Genomic DNA, 18794 nt, shown 5'->3' on the forward strand with positions numbered 1-18794 from the left:
ATGAAAATGCTTATTGAACAGTGTTGTCATATAGACCTAGTCTATTTCCTTGACTACACCTACTACTTTGTGTTGATTGGTGGTTGTAGGTAGAACCATTTAATTTCTCTCAACAACCCAAAAAGGTTTAACACTATTTGAATATAATAATGATCAATTGTAAACAAAAGCAGCAGTTAGGAAAGCTCAAACAGACAGGAAAAATAATGCATTACACTAGTGACATATTTCAACTCATTTATTTCAACTCATTTTACATGGACAGAAAACATAGAATTTCCATATTTATGATTTCACTTTAGTGGCTTTCTTAGCCTTCTTGGGTTTTCCCTTCTCTGCATTTGGCCTCTCCAGACGATTAAACAGGACTCCAGTGTCAGGACCCAGTGCTCTGCCCTCAAAGGGGCAGTCCTTTCCCTGATATTTAACCAGGAAGTCCAGGGCAGCCCAGCTCTTCTCCTCTGGCTTCACACCCAGCCTGGACAGAAGTTTGTCTGCTATCTCTGGCACTATGGGCTGTAGGAGTGTCCCATACATCCTCAGACACTCTAGGGACACATGGAGGATGGTGTCCAGCCACAGTTGGTCTCTCCCATCCCCACTGCCCAACTTCCATGGTGTGTGCCGCTGGACAAAGCCATTGGTCTGCCTCACGCACCGGTTAATGGCCTCCAGAGCTTTGTACACGTGCACACTCTCGTAGTGCTGCTCCACCACGGCTGGTAGTGCACGTACAGCATCCAGCATGTGATAATCTTCATCCACAGCCCTCCCGTTATGTGCTTCAGTCCCTTGACTGGGGAAGGAGTCAGAGCAGAAGTGGGGGTAGACCTGAGCTGGGTTGAGAGAGGGGGCAGTGCAGCGGTTTAGAAGGCCACCCAGCGAGTCTGTCAGCTCGGCATTGAGCAGTTTGACCACTTTATCATCGTCATAGTCGCAGTCTGTGTCTGGGACCCCCTGGCGCAGGAGGAAGTACCTCAAACCGTCTATGGTGAACCTTTGAGACCTCTCCAAGGGATCCACCACATTCCCCAAGCTTTTAGACATTTTCTTCCCTCCCACTGTCCAATGAGAGTGCACATGTATGGTCTGTGGGAGGGGCAAGTCAGCAGCCAGTAGGAATGCCGGCCAATAGATGGCATGGAATTTGAGAATGTCCTTTCCCACGACATGATGGGCAGCCCTCCACCATTGAGAGTGTGAGTCCGGGTAACCAGCCACTGTGAGGTAGTTGACCAGGGCGTCTAACCACACGTAGATTGTCTGGTCGAGGTCACCAGGAACTGGAATGCCCCACTGGAGGCGGCTTCTCTGGCGGGAGACAGAGAGGTCTGGGAGGTCCTCCTGGAGCCACTGGAGAACGGCGTGGTGGAACCGTTCTGGCTGCACTGCCCTGGGGTTCCCCTCCAGCCACTCCTGCAGCCGGGACCGGAACTCAGACAGACGGAACATGTAGTTCTCCTCCTTCATCCACTCCACCTGTAAAAGACAAACCAGATTTGATTTTTTGAGAAAACAATGTATAAAGAGCACTAGAGTAGTAAATCAACTTTTTTTAAATAATTAAAACCTACTTGAGTCACTGGACCTGAATTTATCTGACACATGATGGATGATAAGATTTTTCCTGTTCTCTTTCAGATTGTGTAGGTGTTACTTCAGAAACATCACGTTCTACATTTTATTTCACCTTCCTAATCGTTATTACATTTCCTATGCTAGAAAGAGAAGCGTTACATGGCCATACCAAGGAACAACACTCAGTAAATGACATGAATCAATGAGATGTAGTAGTAAACCTTGTTATGACGTGAGCAACAACTGTTTATGAAGTCATCCTTTAGCCTACCTTGTGGCCGCTCTCCAGAGAGATCATGATCTCCTTCCCTGATGAATCCTTGGCATCTCCCACCTGCGATGGCGTGAGGAAGCTCTCGTCCTGCGTGGAGTACCAGCCTTCATAATTCCCCTTATAGATGAAGCCTTTACTCTGAAGCACGGTCCAGAAGTGCTCCACTGCACAGCGGTGTCTCTCCTCAGTGGTACGGATGTAGTCAGTGTATGAGATGTGACAGCTCTTGAAGAGGTATTTGAATCTCTCAGATACTTTAGTGCAGAAACTTAGAGGATCCTGTCCGGCAGCATTGGCAGCCTGTTGGATTTTGAGTCCGTGCTCATCTGTACCTGAAATGCAAAGACGTTATTTAGATATTATGAATGGAGGGGGTGAGTCTCAAAACTCGGGTCACCTGTCCCTAAGGTAAATCAAATGACAGTTTAGCAGATGTTATAGCGGGTACAGCGAAATGCGTGTGTTACTAGCTCCTAACAGTGAGGCAAAATGTCAAACAAGTACACAAACAAAAACTAGACGCAATAAATCAAATGTCAGAACGAATCCAGTTAACAACCCAAATAACATTACATTTGGATTACTGAAACAATCTATGCATATATACACCAACAAGACATACCTAGAATGATATGTACAGCAGTAGATACATTAGTGAGCTATGTCGAGAATCCAGTGTATAACAGTAACTAATAGCAATGTACAGTAGTAGATATCAGAATGAAGTAAGTGAAGAATACAGTATATGAATACAGTATAAAAAGAAACAGACCAGTGTTCACTGTCTCTATATACGTGGTACTGCAGCATTGGCTGTGTGTCTGTGCATTTGTGATGCGCGGGTGGGTTTTGGGTCATGAAATATTGTGTGGATGAAGGGCGGGTGGGTTGCAGTCAGATTGAAAAAAAGAGAAAACAATGCTGGAAAAAAAATACATAAATGTATCATTTCTATAGGCTAGATTTAGGTTTTTATTTCATTATTTTGGCATAAGTGAGTAAGCATGCTTCAGTTCGTCTGGCGCCTAGCCTAACAGAGCTCAGCTAGCGGAACGAGTGCTCGCATACTCTCTAAAAAGACCTTCGCTTGAAAAACGAGAGAAAAAAGAAACAATAGTACTGTGTTTGTCAATTTTGAGACACTGTAACCTGAATTAATCTAAGATAACTCAAGAAATGTCATGAATTGACGTTTTTGCATCTGACTAGGATGTTTGGTACAGTATTTCTCAAGTGAAAAAATGTACACGAGGACAACTCGTCTCTCGTTGAATAACAACAGGCACTTCATTGAAGAATCCCTACTGTTAACCAATCACCGACGAGTGGGCGTAGACTTCGGCTAACGATTTCGGCTTGCCTCAAGAAAATGTTTTGTGTGCCCGAACAGAGAATCTTTGTGTAGGTAGTTGTGGAAAAATGTAGGGACGTGACAAATAGACAATTTTCTCAATGTTTAAACTGCCATTTTATTTAAGCAGTTTTCCATAAAAAGATAAGACCTTTTTCTAAAATTCCATGTGAAATCCTATTGAATGATATGACCACTAGGAGGCATTTCCTTACGCCGTCTTCACTGGAGTCTCGCCCCACGACTGAACTGACAAGTGTGGTGTTTGTAACACAAGATGGAGAGCCTGTCTCTTGTCAGAGATCGGATTCATTTTCGGAGATTGCAAAATATGACCTTTTCATTCGAAACAGGATAAATATATTGTTTCAGGTGATAATAAAACATGTTTTGTTTAGTTACTTTTACCTCAACTTGTTTCTTTAACTTTATTCTCCATTGAAATGCATGTAAGCCGTCGCAACGTAACAGAGGGCTTATGGGTAATGTGAACGAGGTTTATGCGTTCATCTGGATGTTCGTAACACAAGTTCAACATTCACCTTTTGCTACTATTTCTGTCAAGCCGTCTACAGATACAGTTGACGCATACACAATAAATCCAACGAATGCACCGCATAGAACGCGCTGCAAGGCAAACGCATCGTTCCATTGGAAATTAATGTACAGTGCATTTGGAAAGTTCAGACCCCTTGGGACTTTTTTCACATTTTGTTACGTTACAGCCTTATTCTAAAACGGGTTAAATAGTTTTTCCCCCCTTCAACCTACACACAATACCCCATAATGACAAAGCAAAAATCGTATTTTTTTGATGATATCACATATTCAGACCCTTTACTCAGCACTTTTGGCAGCGATTACAGCCTCAAGTCTTCTTGGGTATGACGCTACAAGCATGGCACACCTGTATTTGGGGAGTTTCTCCCATTCTTCTCTGCATATCCTCTCAAGCTCTGTCAGGTTAGATGGGGAGTGTCACTGAACAGCTATTTTCAGGTCTCCAGAAATGTTCGATCGGGTTCAAGTCCGGGCCACTCAAGGACATTCAGAGACTTGTCCCGAAGCCACTCTTGCGTTGTTTTGGCTGTGTGCTTAGGGTCGTTGGCCTGTTGTAAGGTGAACCTTCAACCTAGTCTGAGGTCCTGAGTGCTCCGGAGCAGGATTTCATCAGGGATCTCTCTATACTTTGCTGCGTTCATCTTTCCTTCGATCCTGAATAGTCTCCCAGTCCCTGCCACTGAAAAACCTCCCCATAGCATGTTGCCACCACCACGCTTCACCGTAGGGATGGTGCCAGGTTTCCTCCAGACGTGACGCTTGCCATTCAGGCCAAAGAGTTCAATCTTGGTTTCATCAGACCAGAGAATCTTGTTTCTCATGGTCTGAGTCCTTTAGGTGCCTTTGGCAAACTCCAAGCGGGCTGTCGTGCCTTTTACTGATGAGTGGCTTCCGTCTGGCCACTCTACCATAAAAACCTGATGGGTGGAGTGCTGCAGAGAAGGTTCTCCCATCTCCACAGTGGAACTCTAAAGCCTTGTCAGAGTGACCATCGGGATCTTTGTCACCTCCCTGAGCTCTAGGAAGAGTCTTGGCGATTCCAAACTTCTGCCATTTAAAAATGATGGAGGCCACTGTGTTCTTGGGGACCTTCAATGCTGCAGAAATTTTTGGCACCCTTCCCCAAATCTGTACCGACACAATCCTGCCTCGGAGCTCAACAGACAATCCCGTCGACCTCATGGCTTGGTTTTTGCTCTGACATGCACTGTCAACTGTGGGACCTTATATAGACAGGTCCCTTTCCAAATATACTCAGACAGTTAGGAAAGCCAAGGCTAGCTATTTCAAACAGAGATGTGCTTCCTGTAGCACGAATTCCAAAAGGTTATGGGACACTGTAAAGTCCATGGAGAATAAGAGCACCTCCTCCCAGCTGCCCACTGCACTGAGGATAGGAAACACCGTCACCACCGGTAAATCTACGATAATCTCAATAAGCATTTTTCTACGGCTGGCCATGCTTCCCACCTGGCTACCCCTACCCCGGCCAACATCTAAGCACCCCCCCACAGCAACTTGCCCAAGCCCCCCCCCCAAAGATTGGAAAGCTGCTGCGGTCATCCCTCTCTTCAAAGGGGGAGACACTCTAGACCCGAACTGCTATATCCATCCTGCCCTGCCTTTCTAAAATCTTCTAACGCTAAGTTAACAAACAGATCACCGACCATTTTGAATCCCACCGTACCTTCTCCACTATGCAATCTGGTTTCCGAGCTGGTCACGGGTGCACCTCAGCCACGCTCAAGGTCCTAAACGATATCGTAACCGCCATCCATAAAAGACAGTACTGTGCAGCCGTCTTCATCGACCTGGCCAAGGCTTTCGACACTGTCAATCACCGTATTCTTATCGGCAGACTCAATAACCTTGGCTTCTCAAATGACTGCCTCGCCTGGTTCACCAACTACTTCTCAGATAGAGTTCAGTGTGTCAAATCGGAGGGCCTGTTGTCCGGACCTCTGGCAGTCTCTATGGGGGTGCCACAGGGTTCAATTCTCGGGCCGACTCCTTTCTCGCTGTGTGTGTGTGTGTGTGTGTGTGTATATATATAAAAATATAAATAAATGTCACTCTTGCTGCGGGTGATTCTCTGATCCACCTCTACGCAGACGACACCATTCTGTATACATCTGGTCCTTCTTTGGACACTGTGCTAACAAACCTCCAAACGAGCTTCAACGCCATACAACACTCCTTCCGTGGCCTCCAACTGCTTTTAAATGCTTGTAAAACTAATTGCATGCTCTTCAAACAATTGCTGCCCGCACCCTCCTGCCCGACTAGCATCACTACTCTGGATGGTTTTGACCTAGAATATGTGGACAACTACAAATACCTAGGTGTCTGGTTAGACTGTAAACTCTCCTTCCAGACTCACATTAAGCATCTCCAATCCAAAATTAAATCTAGAATCGGCTTCCTATTTCGCAACAAAGCCCCTTCACTCATGCTGTCAAACATACCCTCGTAAAACTGACTATCCTACCGATCCTTGACGATGTCATTTACAAAATAGCCCCCAACACTCTTCTCAGCAAACTGGATGTAGTCTATCACAGTGCCATCTGTTTTGTCACCAAAGCCCCATATTCTACCTACCACTGCGACCTGTATGCTCTCGTCGCCAAACCCACTGGCTCCAGGTCATCTATAAGTCTTTGCTAGGTAAAGCCCCGCATTATCTCAGGTCACTGGTCACCATAGCAACACCCACCCGCAGCACGCGCACCAGCAGGTATATTGCACTGGTCATCCCCAAAGCCAACACTTACTTTGGCCGCCTTTCCTTCCAGTTCTCTGCTGCCAATGACTGGAACGAATTGTGAAAAATCACTGAAGCTGGAGACTTCTATCTCCCTCTCTAACTTTAAGCATCAGCTGTCAGAGCAGCTCACAGATCACTGTACACAGCCAATCTGTAAATAGCACACCCAACGACCTCATCCCCATATTATTACTTACTCTCTTGCACCCCAGTATCTCTACTTGCACGTCATCATCTGCACTTCTATCACTCCAGTATTAATGCTAAATTGTAATTATTGTGCCTCTATGGCCTATTTATTGCCTACCTCCCTACATTTGCACACACTGTACATAGATTTTTATATTTTTCTTTTCTATTGTGTTATTAACTGTATGTTTGCTTATGTGTAACTCTTTGTTTTTGTCGCACTGCTTTGCTTTATCTTGGCCAGGTCGCAGTTGTAAATGAGAACTTGTTCTCAACTGGCCTACCTGGTGAAATAAAGTTGAAATAAGATAAAAATCTAAATCATATCCAATCAATTGAATTTACCACAGGTAGACTCCAATCAAGTTGTTGAAACATCTCAAGCATGACCAATGGAAACAGGATGCACTTGAGCTCAATTTTGATTCTCACTGCAAAGGGTCTGAATACTTATGTAAATGTGATATCAGTTTTTGTAATAAATTTGCAAACATTTCTAATAACCTGTTTTACACTTTGTTATTATGGGGTATTGTGTGTAGATTGAGGGGGAAAAAATATGTAATACATTTTACAATAAGGCTGTAACGTAACAAAATGTCAAAGTCAAGGGGACTGAATACTTTCCGAATGCACTGTACTTCTGGTGTACCAAAATGCAAGGTGTGATCGAGGTGTTAAGGTTTGGGCCTAACTTTATGCACGCCAAATATATTACATGCCAATCGCTTTTTGGGAATGGGCAGAAAAAGTCAACCTTGATCCACTGTCTCAAAAAGGATCATGTCTGAGTTTTGGGTTAAATGGAAACTGAAATCTGGACACTGACCTGACTATGTCTCATAGTCTTAATATTAACTCCTGCAGAATTAAAAACATTTCTTGCTGTAAAATTATACACCAAATGTACATTTTGACTTGGGAACAGGAGTGAAGAAATATGCACAGTTAGGGACCGTCCGTAGAGGTTCCATTTTTATCAGCATCATAAAAGCTGATAGTATTTCAACCACATAAAATATGCATCCAAGCTGAACTGAAATATTAACATAAACATGTTGTGTCATTTTCACAGCTTTCTATTTCCTTACAATCAGTCAAACTGATGTCATTTGGAAATGTTGTACTAAAAAAATCTTCCAATTTTCTTGGAGAGTTATTGCATTTTTCCCCCCGGTACCTAAAGGTCTTAGAACAGAGATGACAGAACTTTATCGATGTCAACTATATTGGAGCATTCATTCTATAATTTATGACATTATTCTGGTGAGCAAGAGTCTATTTAGTCTTCTAGGGCAACCAAGGCCATAATAAGGGTTTGAGTTTTTGTGAGGTCGTAATTTCTAAAAATGGAAAGAAAAAGCTATTTGGAAAACATCAAAAACAAGCCCAGCCATTATCACCTTTGCTACTGTAGCTTCATTCACCTCAGTCCATGTACAAACACATAGCCTATTAGCTATACAATGTTACGTAGCATCAGCGACTGTTCAATCAGTTGTAATGATGAATTGCATAAAACCATCTCATTATATAGATCTCTTTTCTTACCTTACCTGCTGCTCCCCCTAGGGACATTCACACACACACACACACACACACACACACACACACACATACATACATACATACATACATACATACATACATACATACATATATATATATTGCTCAAAAAAATAAAGGGAACACTTAAACAACACATCCTAGATCTGAATGAAAGAAATAATCTTATTAAATACTTTTTTCTTTACATAGTTGAATGTGCTGACAACAAAATCCCACAAAAATAATCAATGGAAATCCAATTTATCAACCCATGGAAGTCTGGATTTGGAGTCACACTCAAAATTAAAGTGGAAAACCACACTATAGGCTGATCCAACTTTGATGTAACGTCCTTAAAACAAGTCAAAATGAGGCTCAGTAGTGTGTGTGGCCTCCATGTCCCTGTATGACCTCCCTACAATGCCTGGGCATGCTCCTGATGAGGTGGCGGATGGTCTCCTGAGGGATCTCCTCCCAGACCTGGACTAAAGCATCCGCCAACTCCTGGACAGTTTGTGGTGCAACGTGGCGTTGGTGGATGGAGCGAGACATGATGTCCCAGATGTGCTCAATTGGATTCAGGTCTGGAGAACGGGCGGGCCAGTCCATAGCATCAATGCCTTCCTCTTGCAGGAACTGCTGACACACTCCAGCCACATGAGGTCTAGCATTGTCTTGCATTAGGAGGAACCCAGGGCCAACCGCACCAGCATATGGTCTCACAAGGGGTCTGAGGATCTCATCTCGGTACCTAATGGCAGTCAGGCTACCTCTGGCGAGCACATGGAGGGCTGTGCGGCCCCCCAAAGAAATGCCACCCCACACCATGACTGACCCACCGCCAAACCGGTCATGCTGGAGGATGTAGCAGGCAGCAGAACGTTCTCCACGGCGTCTTCAGACTCTGTCACGTCTGTCACGTGCTCAGTGTGAACCTGCTTTCATCTGTGAAGAGCACAGGGCGCCAGTGGCGAATTTGCCAATCTTGGTGTTATCTGGCAAATGCCAAACGTCCTGCACGGTGTTGGGCTGTAAGCACAACCCCACCTGTGGATGTCGGGCCCTCATACCACCCTCATGGAGTCTGTTTCTGACCGTTTGAGCAGACACATGCACATTTGTGGCCTGCTGGAGGTCATTTTGCAGGACTTTGGCAGTGCTTCTCCTGCTCCTCCTTGCACAAAGGCGGCGGTAGCGGTCCTGCTGCTGGGTTGTTGCCCTCCTACGGCCTCCTCCACGTCTCCTGATGTACTGGCCTGTCTCCTGGTAGCACCTCCATGCGCTGGACACTACGCTGACAGACACAGCAAACCTTCTTGCCACAGCTCGCATTGATGTGCCATCCTGGATGAGCTGCAGTACCTGAGCCACTTGTGTGGGTTGTAGACTCCGTCTCATGCTACCACTAGAGTGAAAGCCCTGCCAGCATTCAAAAGTGACCAAAACACCAGCCAGGAAGCATAGGAACTGAGAAGTTGTCTGTGGTCCCCACCTGCAGAACCACTCCTTTATTGGGGGTGTCTTGCTAATTGCCTATAATTTCCACCTGTTGTCTATTCCATTTGCACAACAGAATGTGAACTTTATTGTCAATCAGTGTTGCTTCCTAAGTGGACAGTTTGATTTCACAGAAGTGTGATTGACTTGGAGTTACATTGTGTTGTTTAAGTGTTCCCTTTATTTTTTTGAGCAGTATATATATATATATTATTTATTTTTTATTTTTTTTATTTTTTATTTCCATCATCATTTTTATTTCACTTGGTCCCCTCAGTGATCATGCTGCCTCCCCTATGGTCACCCCCCCTCAACAGTCTTGACTCCGCCACCAACCCAATGGACATTTATTTATTCATCACTGCTACAGTTATGATGTATATAGTGCTATTTATATTGTTTTTTTATTACCATTTTCATTCTTTTATTTCTCTTAGTCCTGCATGTTGGAGCTCAGAGCCTAAGATTTCCACTGTACCCTGCAATCACACCTGAAACCCTTTGCATGTGACTATAGAGCCCCACAGTGAGGTGTCATAATACCAGTGGAGGCTTCTGAGGGGAGAATGGCTCATAATTATGGCCGGAACGGAGCAAATGGAATGGCATCAAACACCTGGAAATCAAATAAAATTGATACTTCACCTTGTCTGAGAGAGATTTACATTGTTATCAAAACTTCACAATTGGGTAAGCTTACACAAAACACAGCCCTTATTTTAAGTGTTTCTAAAATCTCCTATGGGAAAAATGTATGATGGAAAAACAATTGGAACCATTTTTCTGTTTGACCGCTAGGTTTTATGGGTATTATGGCTCATGCTGTGGTACTTTATTAAAACACTGTCTCAAATTACATAGATTTTGTATTCCTTGGCACTCACATCAACACCATCATCCCAGAAACCCTAGACCTACTCCAATTTGCATACCGCCCAACAGATCCACAGATGATGCAGTCTCTACTGCACTCCACACTGCCCTTTCCCACCTGGACAAAAGGAACACCTATGTCAGAATGCTATTCATTGACTACAACTCAGCGTTCAACACCATAGTACCCTCAAAGCTCATCAATAAGCTAAAGACCCTGGAACTTAACACCTCACTCTGCAACTGTATCCTGGACTTCCTGACGGGCCGCCGCCAGATGGTAAGGGTAGGTAACAACACATCCGCCACTCAGATCCTCAACCCAAGGTCCCCTCAGGTGTGCGTGCTCAGCCCCCTCCTGTACTCCCTGTTCACTCATGACTGCACGGCCAGGCACGGCTCCAACACCATCTTTAAATTTGCCGATGACACAACAGTGGTAGGCCTGATTACCGACTACAACAAGACAGCCGATAGGGAGGAGGTCATAGACCTGGCCATCTGGTATCAGGACAAGAACCTCTTCCTCAACGTGAACCTCTTCCTCAACGTGAACCTCTTCCTCAACGTGAACCTCTTCCTCAACGTGAACCTCTTCCTCAACGTGAACCTCTTCCTCAACGTGAACCTCTTCCTCAACGTGAACCTCTTCCTCAACGTGAACCTCTTCCTCAACGTGAACCTCTTCCTCAACGTGATCAAGACAAAGGAGATGATTGTGGACTACAGTAAAAAGAGGACTGAGCACGGCCCCATTCTCATTGACCGGGCTGCAGTGGAACAGGTTGAGAGCTTCAAGTTCCTTGGTGTCCACATCACCAACAAACTAACATGGTCCAAGCACACCATGACAGTCGTGAAGCGGGCGACAAAACCTATTCTCCCTCAGGAGACTGAAAAGATTTGGCATGGGTCCTCAGATCCTCAAAAGGTTCTGCAGCTGCACCATCAAGAGCATTCTGACTGGTTGCATCACTGCCTGGTATGGCAACTGCTCGGCCTCTGACCGCAAGGCACTACAGAGGGTAGAGGTCGACCAATTATAATTTTTCAACGCCGATACTGATTATTGGAGGACCAAAAAAGCCGATACCGATTAATCGGACGATTTTGTTATTTATTTGTAATAATGACAATTACAACAATACTGAATGAACACTTATTTTACCTTAATATAATACATCAATAAATCAATTTAGCCTCAAATAAATAATGAAACATGTTCAGTTTGGTTTAAATAATGCAAAAACAAAAAGTGTTGGAGAAGAAAGTAAAAGTGCAATATGTGCCATGTAAGAAAGCTAACGTTTAAGTGCCTTGCTCAGAACATGGGAACATATGAAAGCTGGTGGTTCCTTTTAACACGAGTCTTCAATATTCCCAGGTAAGACGTTTTAGGTTGTAGTTATTATAGGAATTATAGGACTATTTTTCTCTATACGATTTATATTTCATATACCTTTGACTATTGGATGTTCTTATAGGCACTTTAGTATTGCCAGTGTAACAGTATAGCTTCCGTCCCTCTCCTCGCTCCTACCTGGGCTCGAACCAGGAACACATCGACAACAGCCACCCTCGAAGCAGCGTTACCCATGCAGAGCAACGGTAACAACCACTCCCAAGTCTCAGAACGAGTGACGTTTGAAACGCTATTATTGCGCACCCACTAACTACATTTACATTTACATCATTTAGCAGACGCTCTTATCCAGAGCGACTTACAGCTAGCCATTTCACATCGGTTACACCAGCCTAATCTTGGGAGTTGACAGGCTTGAAGTCATAAACAGCGCAGTGCATTGCGAAGAGCTGCTGGCAAAACGCACGATAGTGCTGTTTGAATGAATGCTTACGAGCCTGCTGGTGCCTACCACTGCTCAGTCAGACTGCTCTATCAAATCATAGACTTAATTATAATATAATAAACACACAGAAATACGAGCCTTTGGTCATTAATATGGTCTAATCCGGAAACTACCATCTCGAAAACAAAACTTTTTTTTCTTTCAGTGAAATACGGAACCGGTCCGTATTTTATCTAACGGGTGGCATCCCGAAGTCTAAATATTCCTGTTACATTGCACAACCTTCAATGGTATGTCATAATTACGTAAAATTCTGGCAAATTAGTTCACAACGAGCCAGGCAATGAACGCAAGAGCAGTGACACAATTTCATGTCAGCAGGCAATTGTAACTAAATATGCAGTTTTAAAAATATATACTTGTGTATTGATTTTAAAGAAAGGCATTGATGTTTATGGTTAGGTACATTGGTGCAACGACAGTGCTTTTTTTGCAAATGCGCTTGTTAAATCATCACCCGTTATTCAAAGTAGGCTGTGATTCGATGAGAAATTAACAGGCACCGCATCAATTATATGCAACGCAGGACACGTTAGATAAACTAGTAATATCATCAACCATGTGTAGTTAACTAGTGATTATGTTAAGATTGCTATTTTTTTACAAGATAAGTTTAATGCTGACTAGCAACTTACCTTGGCTTCTTGCTGCCCTTGCGTAACTGGTAGGCAGCCTGCCATGCAGGCTCCTCGTGGAGTGCAATGTAATGCAGGTGGTTAGAGCGTTGGACTAGTAACCAGAAGGTTACAAAAACAAATCCCTGAATCCCCCCTGAACAAGGCAGTTAACCCCCGTTCCTAGTCCATCATTGAAAATAAGAATGTGTTCTTAATCTGACATGCCTAGTTAAATAAAGGTGTACAATTTTTTTTGTTGAAAAAACATTACTTAAAAAAAAAAGAAATCGGTGGCCAAAAATACCGATTACCGACTGTTATGAAAACTTGAAATCGGCCCTAATTAAATCGGCCATCCCGATTAAATCGGTCGACCTCCAACAGAGGGTAGTGCAAACGGCCCAGTACATCACTGGGGCCAAGCTTCCTGCCATCCAGGACGTGTCAGAGGAAGGCCCTAAAAATTGTCAAAGACTCCAGCCACCCTAGTCATACTGTTCTCCCTGCTACCACACGGCAAGCGGTACCGGAGGGCCAAGTCTAAGTCCAAGAGGCTTCTCAACAGCTTCTACCTCCAAGCCATAAGACTCCTGAACACCTAGTCAAATGGCTACCCAGACTATTCACATTGCCCCCATCCCAACTTCCCTCCTCTTCTATTCTCTGTTGTCATCTATGCATAGTCACTTTAATTAATTCTACCTACATGTACATACTACCTCAACTAACCGGTGTCCCCGCACATTGACTCTGTACCGGTACCCTCCGTATACAGTTGAAGTCAGAAGTTTACATACACCTTAGCCAAATACATTTAAACTCAGTTTTTCACAATTCCTGACATTTAATCCTAGTAAAAATTACAGTTTAGGTCAGATAGGATCACCACTTTATTTTAAGAATGTGAAATGTCAGAATAATAGTAGAGAGAATAATTTATTTCAGCTTTTTTTTCTTTCATCACATTCCCAGTGGGTAAGAGGTTTACATACACTCAACTAGTATTTGGTAGCATTGCCTTTAAATTGTTTCACTTGGATCATATTTTTGTGTAGCCTTCCACACGCTTCTCACAATAAGTTGAGTGAATTTTGGCCCATTCCTCCTGACAGAGCTGGTGTAACTGAGTCAGGTTAGTAGGCCTCCTTGCTCGCACACGCTTTTTCAGTTCTGCCCACAAATTGTCTATAGGGCTTTGTGATGGCTACTCCAATACCTTGACTTTGTTGTCCTTAAGCCATTTTGCCACAACTTTGGAAGTATGCTTGGGGTCATTGTCCATTAGGAAGACCCATTTGCGACCAAGCTTGAACTTCCTGACTGATGTCTTGAGATGTTGCTTCAATATATCCACATATTTCTCTTTCTCATGAAGCCCTCTATTTTGTGAAGTGCACCAGTCCCTCCTGCAGCAAAGCACCCCCACAACATAATGGGACTCGTTTTACTGTGGATATAGATCCACTTTTGTACCTGTTTCATCCAGCATCTTCACAAGGTACTTTGCTGTTGTTCTGGGATTGATTTGCACTTTTCGCACCAAAGTACTTTCGTGACTAGGAGACAGAACGCATCTCCCCCCTGAGCGGTATGACGGCTGCGTGGTCCCATGGTGTTTATACTTTTGTTTGTACAGATGAACGTGGTACCTTCAGGTGTTTGGAAATTGGATGAACCAGACTTGTGGAGGTCTACAATTTTTTTTCTGAGGTCTTGGCTGATTTCTTTTGATTTTCCCATGATGTCAAGCAAAGAGGCACTGAGTTTGAAGGTAGGCCTTGAAATACATCCACAGGTACACCTCCAATTGACTCAAATGATGTCAATTAGCCTATCAGAAGCTTCTAAAGCCACAACATAATTTTCTGGAATTTTCCAAGCTGTTTAAAGGCACAGTCAGCTTAGTGTATGATAACTTCTGGAAATCGCTCTATCCTTCCCTGGTTACTAAAATTCTACAATGTTTGCTCAATTTCAGTTTATGTGGAAAACAAAACCTGAATAGTGTAGGGAATCATTGTATCATCAAAATATATAGTTTTTAAAGATTTTTAAAGCTGGTGGCCCAAAACGAAAGTTACTTTCAGTTTTGGTCACCAGCTTCAAACAGCGGTTTTGGTCCACCAGCTTCAAACAGCTGTAAAAACTATATTTTTTGTTATTGAAATTATATTTCACAACGATTTAGATGGTACAATGATTCCCTGCACTATTCAGTGCTTGTTTTCTCACAAACTGAAATTTTAGCAACCAGGATATATAGATATATTTTTTACATTTGAAAATATTAGCGAGGTCCAGACCTCTGTGTCCTCATACGTATTTTATAGCCATGACGGCAACATGACAGAACAGAAGATCCATGGATCTAATTTGACAAGTTGACTAACAAATTGCCTACCAAAAAGTTATAAATTATAAGCAGAAACATATCTAAATTATCTAAACCAAAAAATCCTGCACCCCGCTGTCTCTGACTTTAGCCTACAGGATTATTTTATTTATTTATTTCACCAGGTAGGCAAGTTGAGAACAAGTTCTCATTTACAATTGCGACCTGGCCAAGATAAAGCAAAGCAGTTCGACAACATACAAAAACACAGCGTTACACATGGAGTAAAACAACATACAATCAATGATGCAGTAGAAAAAAATAAGACTATATACAATGTGAGCAAATGATGTGAGATAAGGGAGGTAAAGGCAAAAAAAGGCCATGGTGGCAAAGTAAATAAAGTATAGCAAGTAAAACACTAGAATGGTAGATTTGTAGTTTGAAGAAAGTTCAAAGTTAAAATATAAATAATATGGTGCAAAGGAGCAAAATAAATAAAGTAAATAAATACAGTAGGGGAAGAGGTAGTAGTTTGGCCTAAATTATAGATGGGCTATGTACAGGTGCAGTGATCTGGGAGCTGCTCTGATAGCTGGTGCTTAAAGCTAGTGAGGGAGATAAGTGTTTCCAGTTTCAGAGATTTTTGTAGTTCGTTCCAGTCATTGGCAGCAGAGAACTGGAAGGAGAGACGACCAAAGGAGGAGTTGGCTTTAGGGGTGACCAGAGAGATATACCTGCTGGAGCGCGTGCTACAGGTGGGTGCTGCTATGGTGACCAGTGAGCGGAGATAAGGGGGGACTTTACCTAGCAGGGTCTTGTAGATGACCTGGAGCCAATGTGTTTGGCGACGATTATGAAGCGAAGGCCAGCCAACGAGAGCGTACAGGTCGCAGTGGTGGGTAGTATATGGGGCTTTGGTGACAAAATGGATGGCACTGTGATAGACTGCATCCAGCTTGTTGAGTAGGGTATTGGAGGCTATTTTGTAAATGACATCGCCGAAGTCGAGGATTGGTAGGATGGTCAGTTTTACGAGGGTATGTTTGGCAGCATGAGTGAAGTATGCTTTGTTGCGAAATAGGAAGCAAATTCTAGATTTAACTTTGGATTGGAGATGATTGATGCGAGTCTGGAAGGAGAGTTTACAGTCTAACCAGACATCTAGGTATTTGTAGTTGTCCACAAATTCTAAGTTAGAACCGTCCAGAGAAATTAGGGTCGGGTGCGGGCCTCAGATTGTCACTTTATCACATATAGTCAGTAGTTGTGGATGGGTTGTTAGCAATTGCGGGCTGGTGCAGGTCAACAAAAAGTCTGACCTGCACACCACTAATGTGCATGTGTTTCTGAGTATGGGCATATGTGTGTGTGTGATTGTATATGTGAGTACAGGAGTCTGTGTGTGTGTTTGTGTGTCTGTTTGTGTAAGGTGTGAGTGAGTCTTTTTGTCTCCTACTACAGGAGATGGCATGATGGCTGATCAACAGTCTGATAGAGACCTGGGGATCGAAAGGAGCTGTTTTTCAGTCTGTCCCGGCTTTGATGCACCTGTACTGTCTCAGTCTGCTAGATGGTAGCAGAGTGAACAGACCGTGACTCAGGTGGCTGAGATCCTTGATGATCTTCTTGGCCTTCCTGTGTGTAACTGATGTGAAATGGTTAGCTAGTTAGTGGGTGCGCGCTAATAGCGTTTCAATCGGTGACGTCACTCGCTCTGAGACCTTGAAGTAGTTGTTCCCCTTGCTCTGCAAGGGCTGCGGCTTTTGTGGAGCAATGGGTAACGATGCTTCATGGGAGGCAGTTGTTGATGTGTGCAGAGGGTCCCTGGTTCGAGCCCAGGTAGGGGCGGGGTGAGGGACGGAATCTATACTGTTACATGTGACACAGTGCTGTAAAGCGTTTGACCCCCATGCGGATGAGGTCATGCTCCCTCTCTGTCTGCTGTAGTCCACAATCAGCTCCTTTGTTTTTTTTACGTTAAGGAAGAGGTTATTTTTCTGGCATCACTCCTCTAACCTCCTCCCTGTAGGCTCATCATTGTTGATAATCAGGCCTACCACTGTCATGTCATCAGTAAACTTTATGATTGAGTTGGAGTCATGTGTAGCCATGCAGTCATAGGTAAACAGGGAGTATAGGAGGGGGCTGGGCACAAACCCCTGGCGGGCCCCGTGTTGAGGATCAGTGTGGCGGAGGTGTTGTTGCATACCCTCACCACCTGGGGTCTGCCCGTTGAGGACTGGCTAGGTACGTGTGTTAAAATGCTTCAATAGGGATATTTCACTTAGCTTATAAACAAGGGCAACTACAATATTACCACAATGTCAATCAATCCACATTGATTTGCATGTGTTTTTCACTCACCTGTGGCAAACCTGGAGTTGAACCCCTGTAGAAGCTTGTATCTGTGCAGGTAGTCAGCAGTAACAGCCGAGTACAAGTGTCCAATATGAGGGGCAGCATTCACATAGAAGATAGGGGTGGTGATATAATAGTTCCGGTCTTCTGTCGGGATATACGTGCCCAGGCGTCTCACCATGAGCCTTTTGCAATTCCATTTTGAGGTGAATGATGGGGATGGATAAAGTGCACATCTTGTAGCATGTGCAACCTTACAGTTTCTGATAATGGAGAGGTACGTCTTCATCATGGGACAACAGGCAAATGTTGACAGCGTCCACAAACTATGACTGTGAGGTTATGACGGACCATATGACTAACGTTACCAACTCAGCGGTGATATTGCGGTCCATTGTAAATAGCAACAGTGATATCCTCACCCTGTGTTAATTCATTTCTAAAAGCCCATGAGTCGTAGAGAAAAGTAACGACACCAGAAATGTCAAAACAGTTTAAGTATTTTGAGTAATCCCGGTAATTGTTTGTTTTTATAGAAATATAAATCCATAGAAGACTCCACTTTGCATATCTTTATGAAACCCACGTCTGTTTCCCTGCCAAGGTTAGATCTTCTTCCGTTTGCTGCAACGTAATTTCGGATGAATCCAATCACAGTGCACAACAAACTAATACCGCCCCTTTCTACAGGAAGCAACCAATCCGATCAGCAGGAAGACACACGTGATATTGGGCCAATTCGTTTTACATTGCCCGGTGCCCCGGTTTAACGTGGTTTTGCTAATTTTCAACCATTCCATGGGTAAAAAAAATCTCCACCCGCCCGAGGCACCGGGCCTTGTAAAACGAGTGCTACGCTTGATCCTTGGGACGAAACCACAGATGCGTAAATGTGAAGCATCGGGTTGGCGTTTCCACTCACTACCAAATATGGTGATGAGAGGAAGCCCAGTGGCCGGCAGTGGGAGAAGATGGGGC

General features: G+C 43.8%; 1 protein-coding gene across 1 annotated transcript; it reads right to left on the reverse strand.

Moving 5' to 3' along the window:
- Positions 1-222: 222 nt before the first annotated feature.
- Positions 223-18441, reverse strand: mars2 (methionyl-tRNA synthetase 2, mitochondrial). Its single transcript, XM_029725813.1, has 3 exons — positions 17823-18441; positions 1850-2184; positions 223-1479 (listed from the first exon to the last, which is right to left on the reverse strand). Exons 1-3 carry the CDS (start codon positions 18106-18108, stop codon positions 286-288), a joined length of 1815 nt encoding a protein of 604 aa, XP_029581673.1. The 5' UTR covers positions 18109-18441; the 3' UTR covers positions 223-285.
- Positions 18442-18794: the final 353 nt, after the last annotated feature.

Source organism: Salmo trutta, chromosome 3 (genome assembly GCF_901001165.1).
Source record: "Salmo trutta chromosome 3, fSalTru1.1, whole genome shotgun sequence".
NCBI classification, from domain to species: domain Eukaryota; kingdom Metazoa; phylum Chordata; class Actinopteri; order Salmoniformes; family Salmonidae; genus Salmo; species Salmo trutta.

Excerpts from the sequence above, each read along its gene's own strand:
- mars2 (XM_029725813.1), bottom strand. The coding sequence starts at position 18,108 with ATGATGAAGACGTACCTCTCCATTATCAGAAACTGTAAGGTTGCACAT. Across the intron at positions 2,185-17,822 it reads CAACTCCAGGTTTGCCACAG|GTACAGATGAGCACGGACTC; the intron begins GTGAGTGAAAAA and ends TTTGCATTTCAG. Across the intron at positions 1,480-1,849 it reads CTCTGGAGAGCGGCCACAAG|GTGGAGTGGATGAAGGAGGA; the intron begins GTAGGCTAAAGG and ends TGTCTTTTACAG.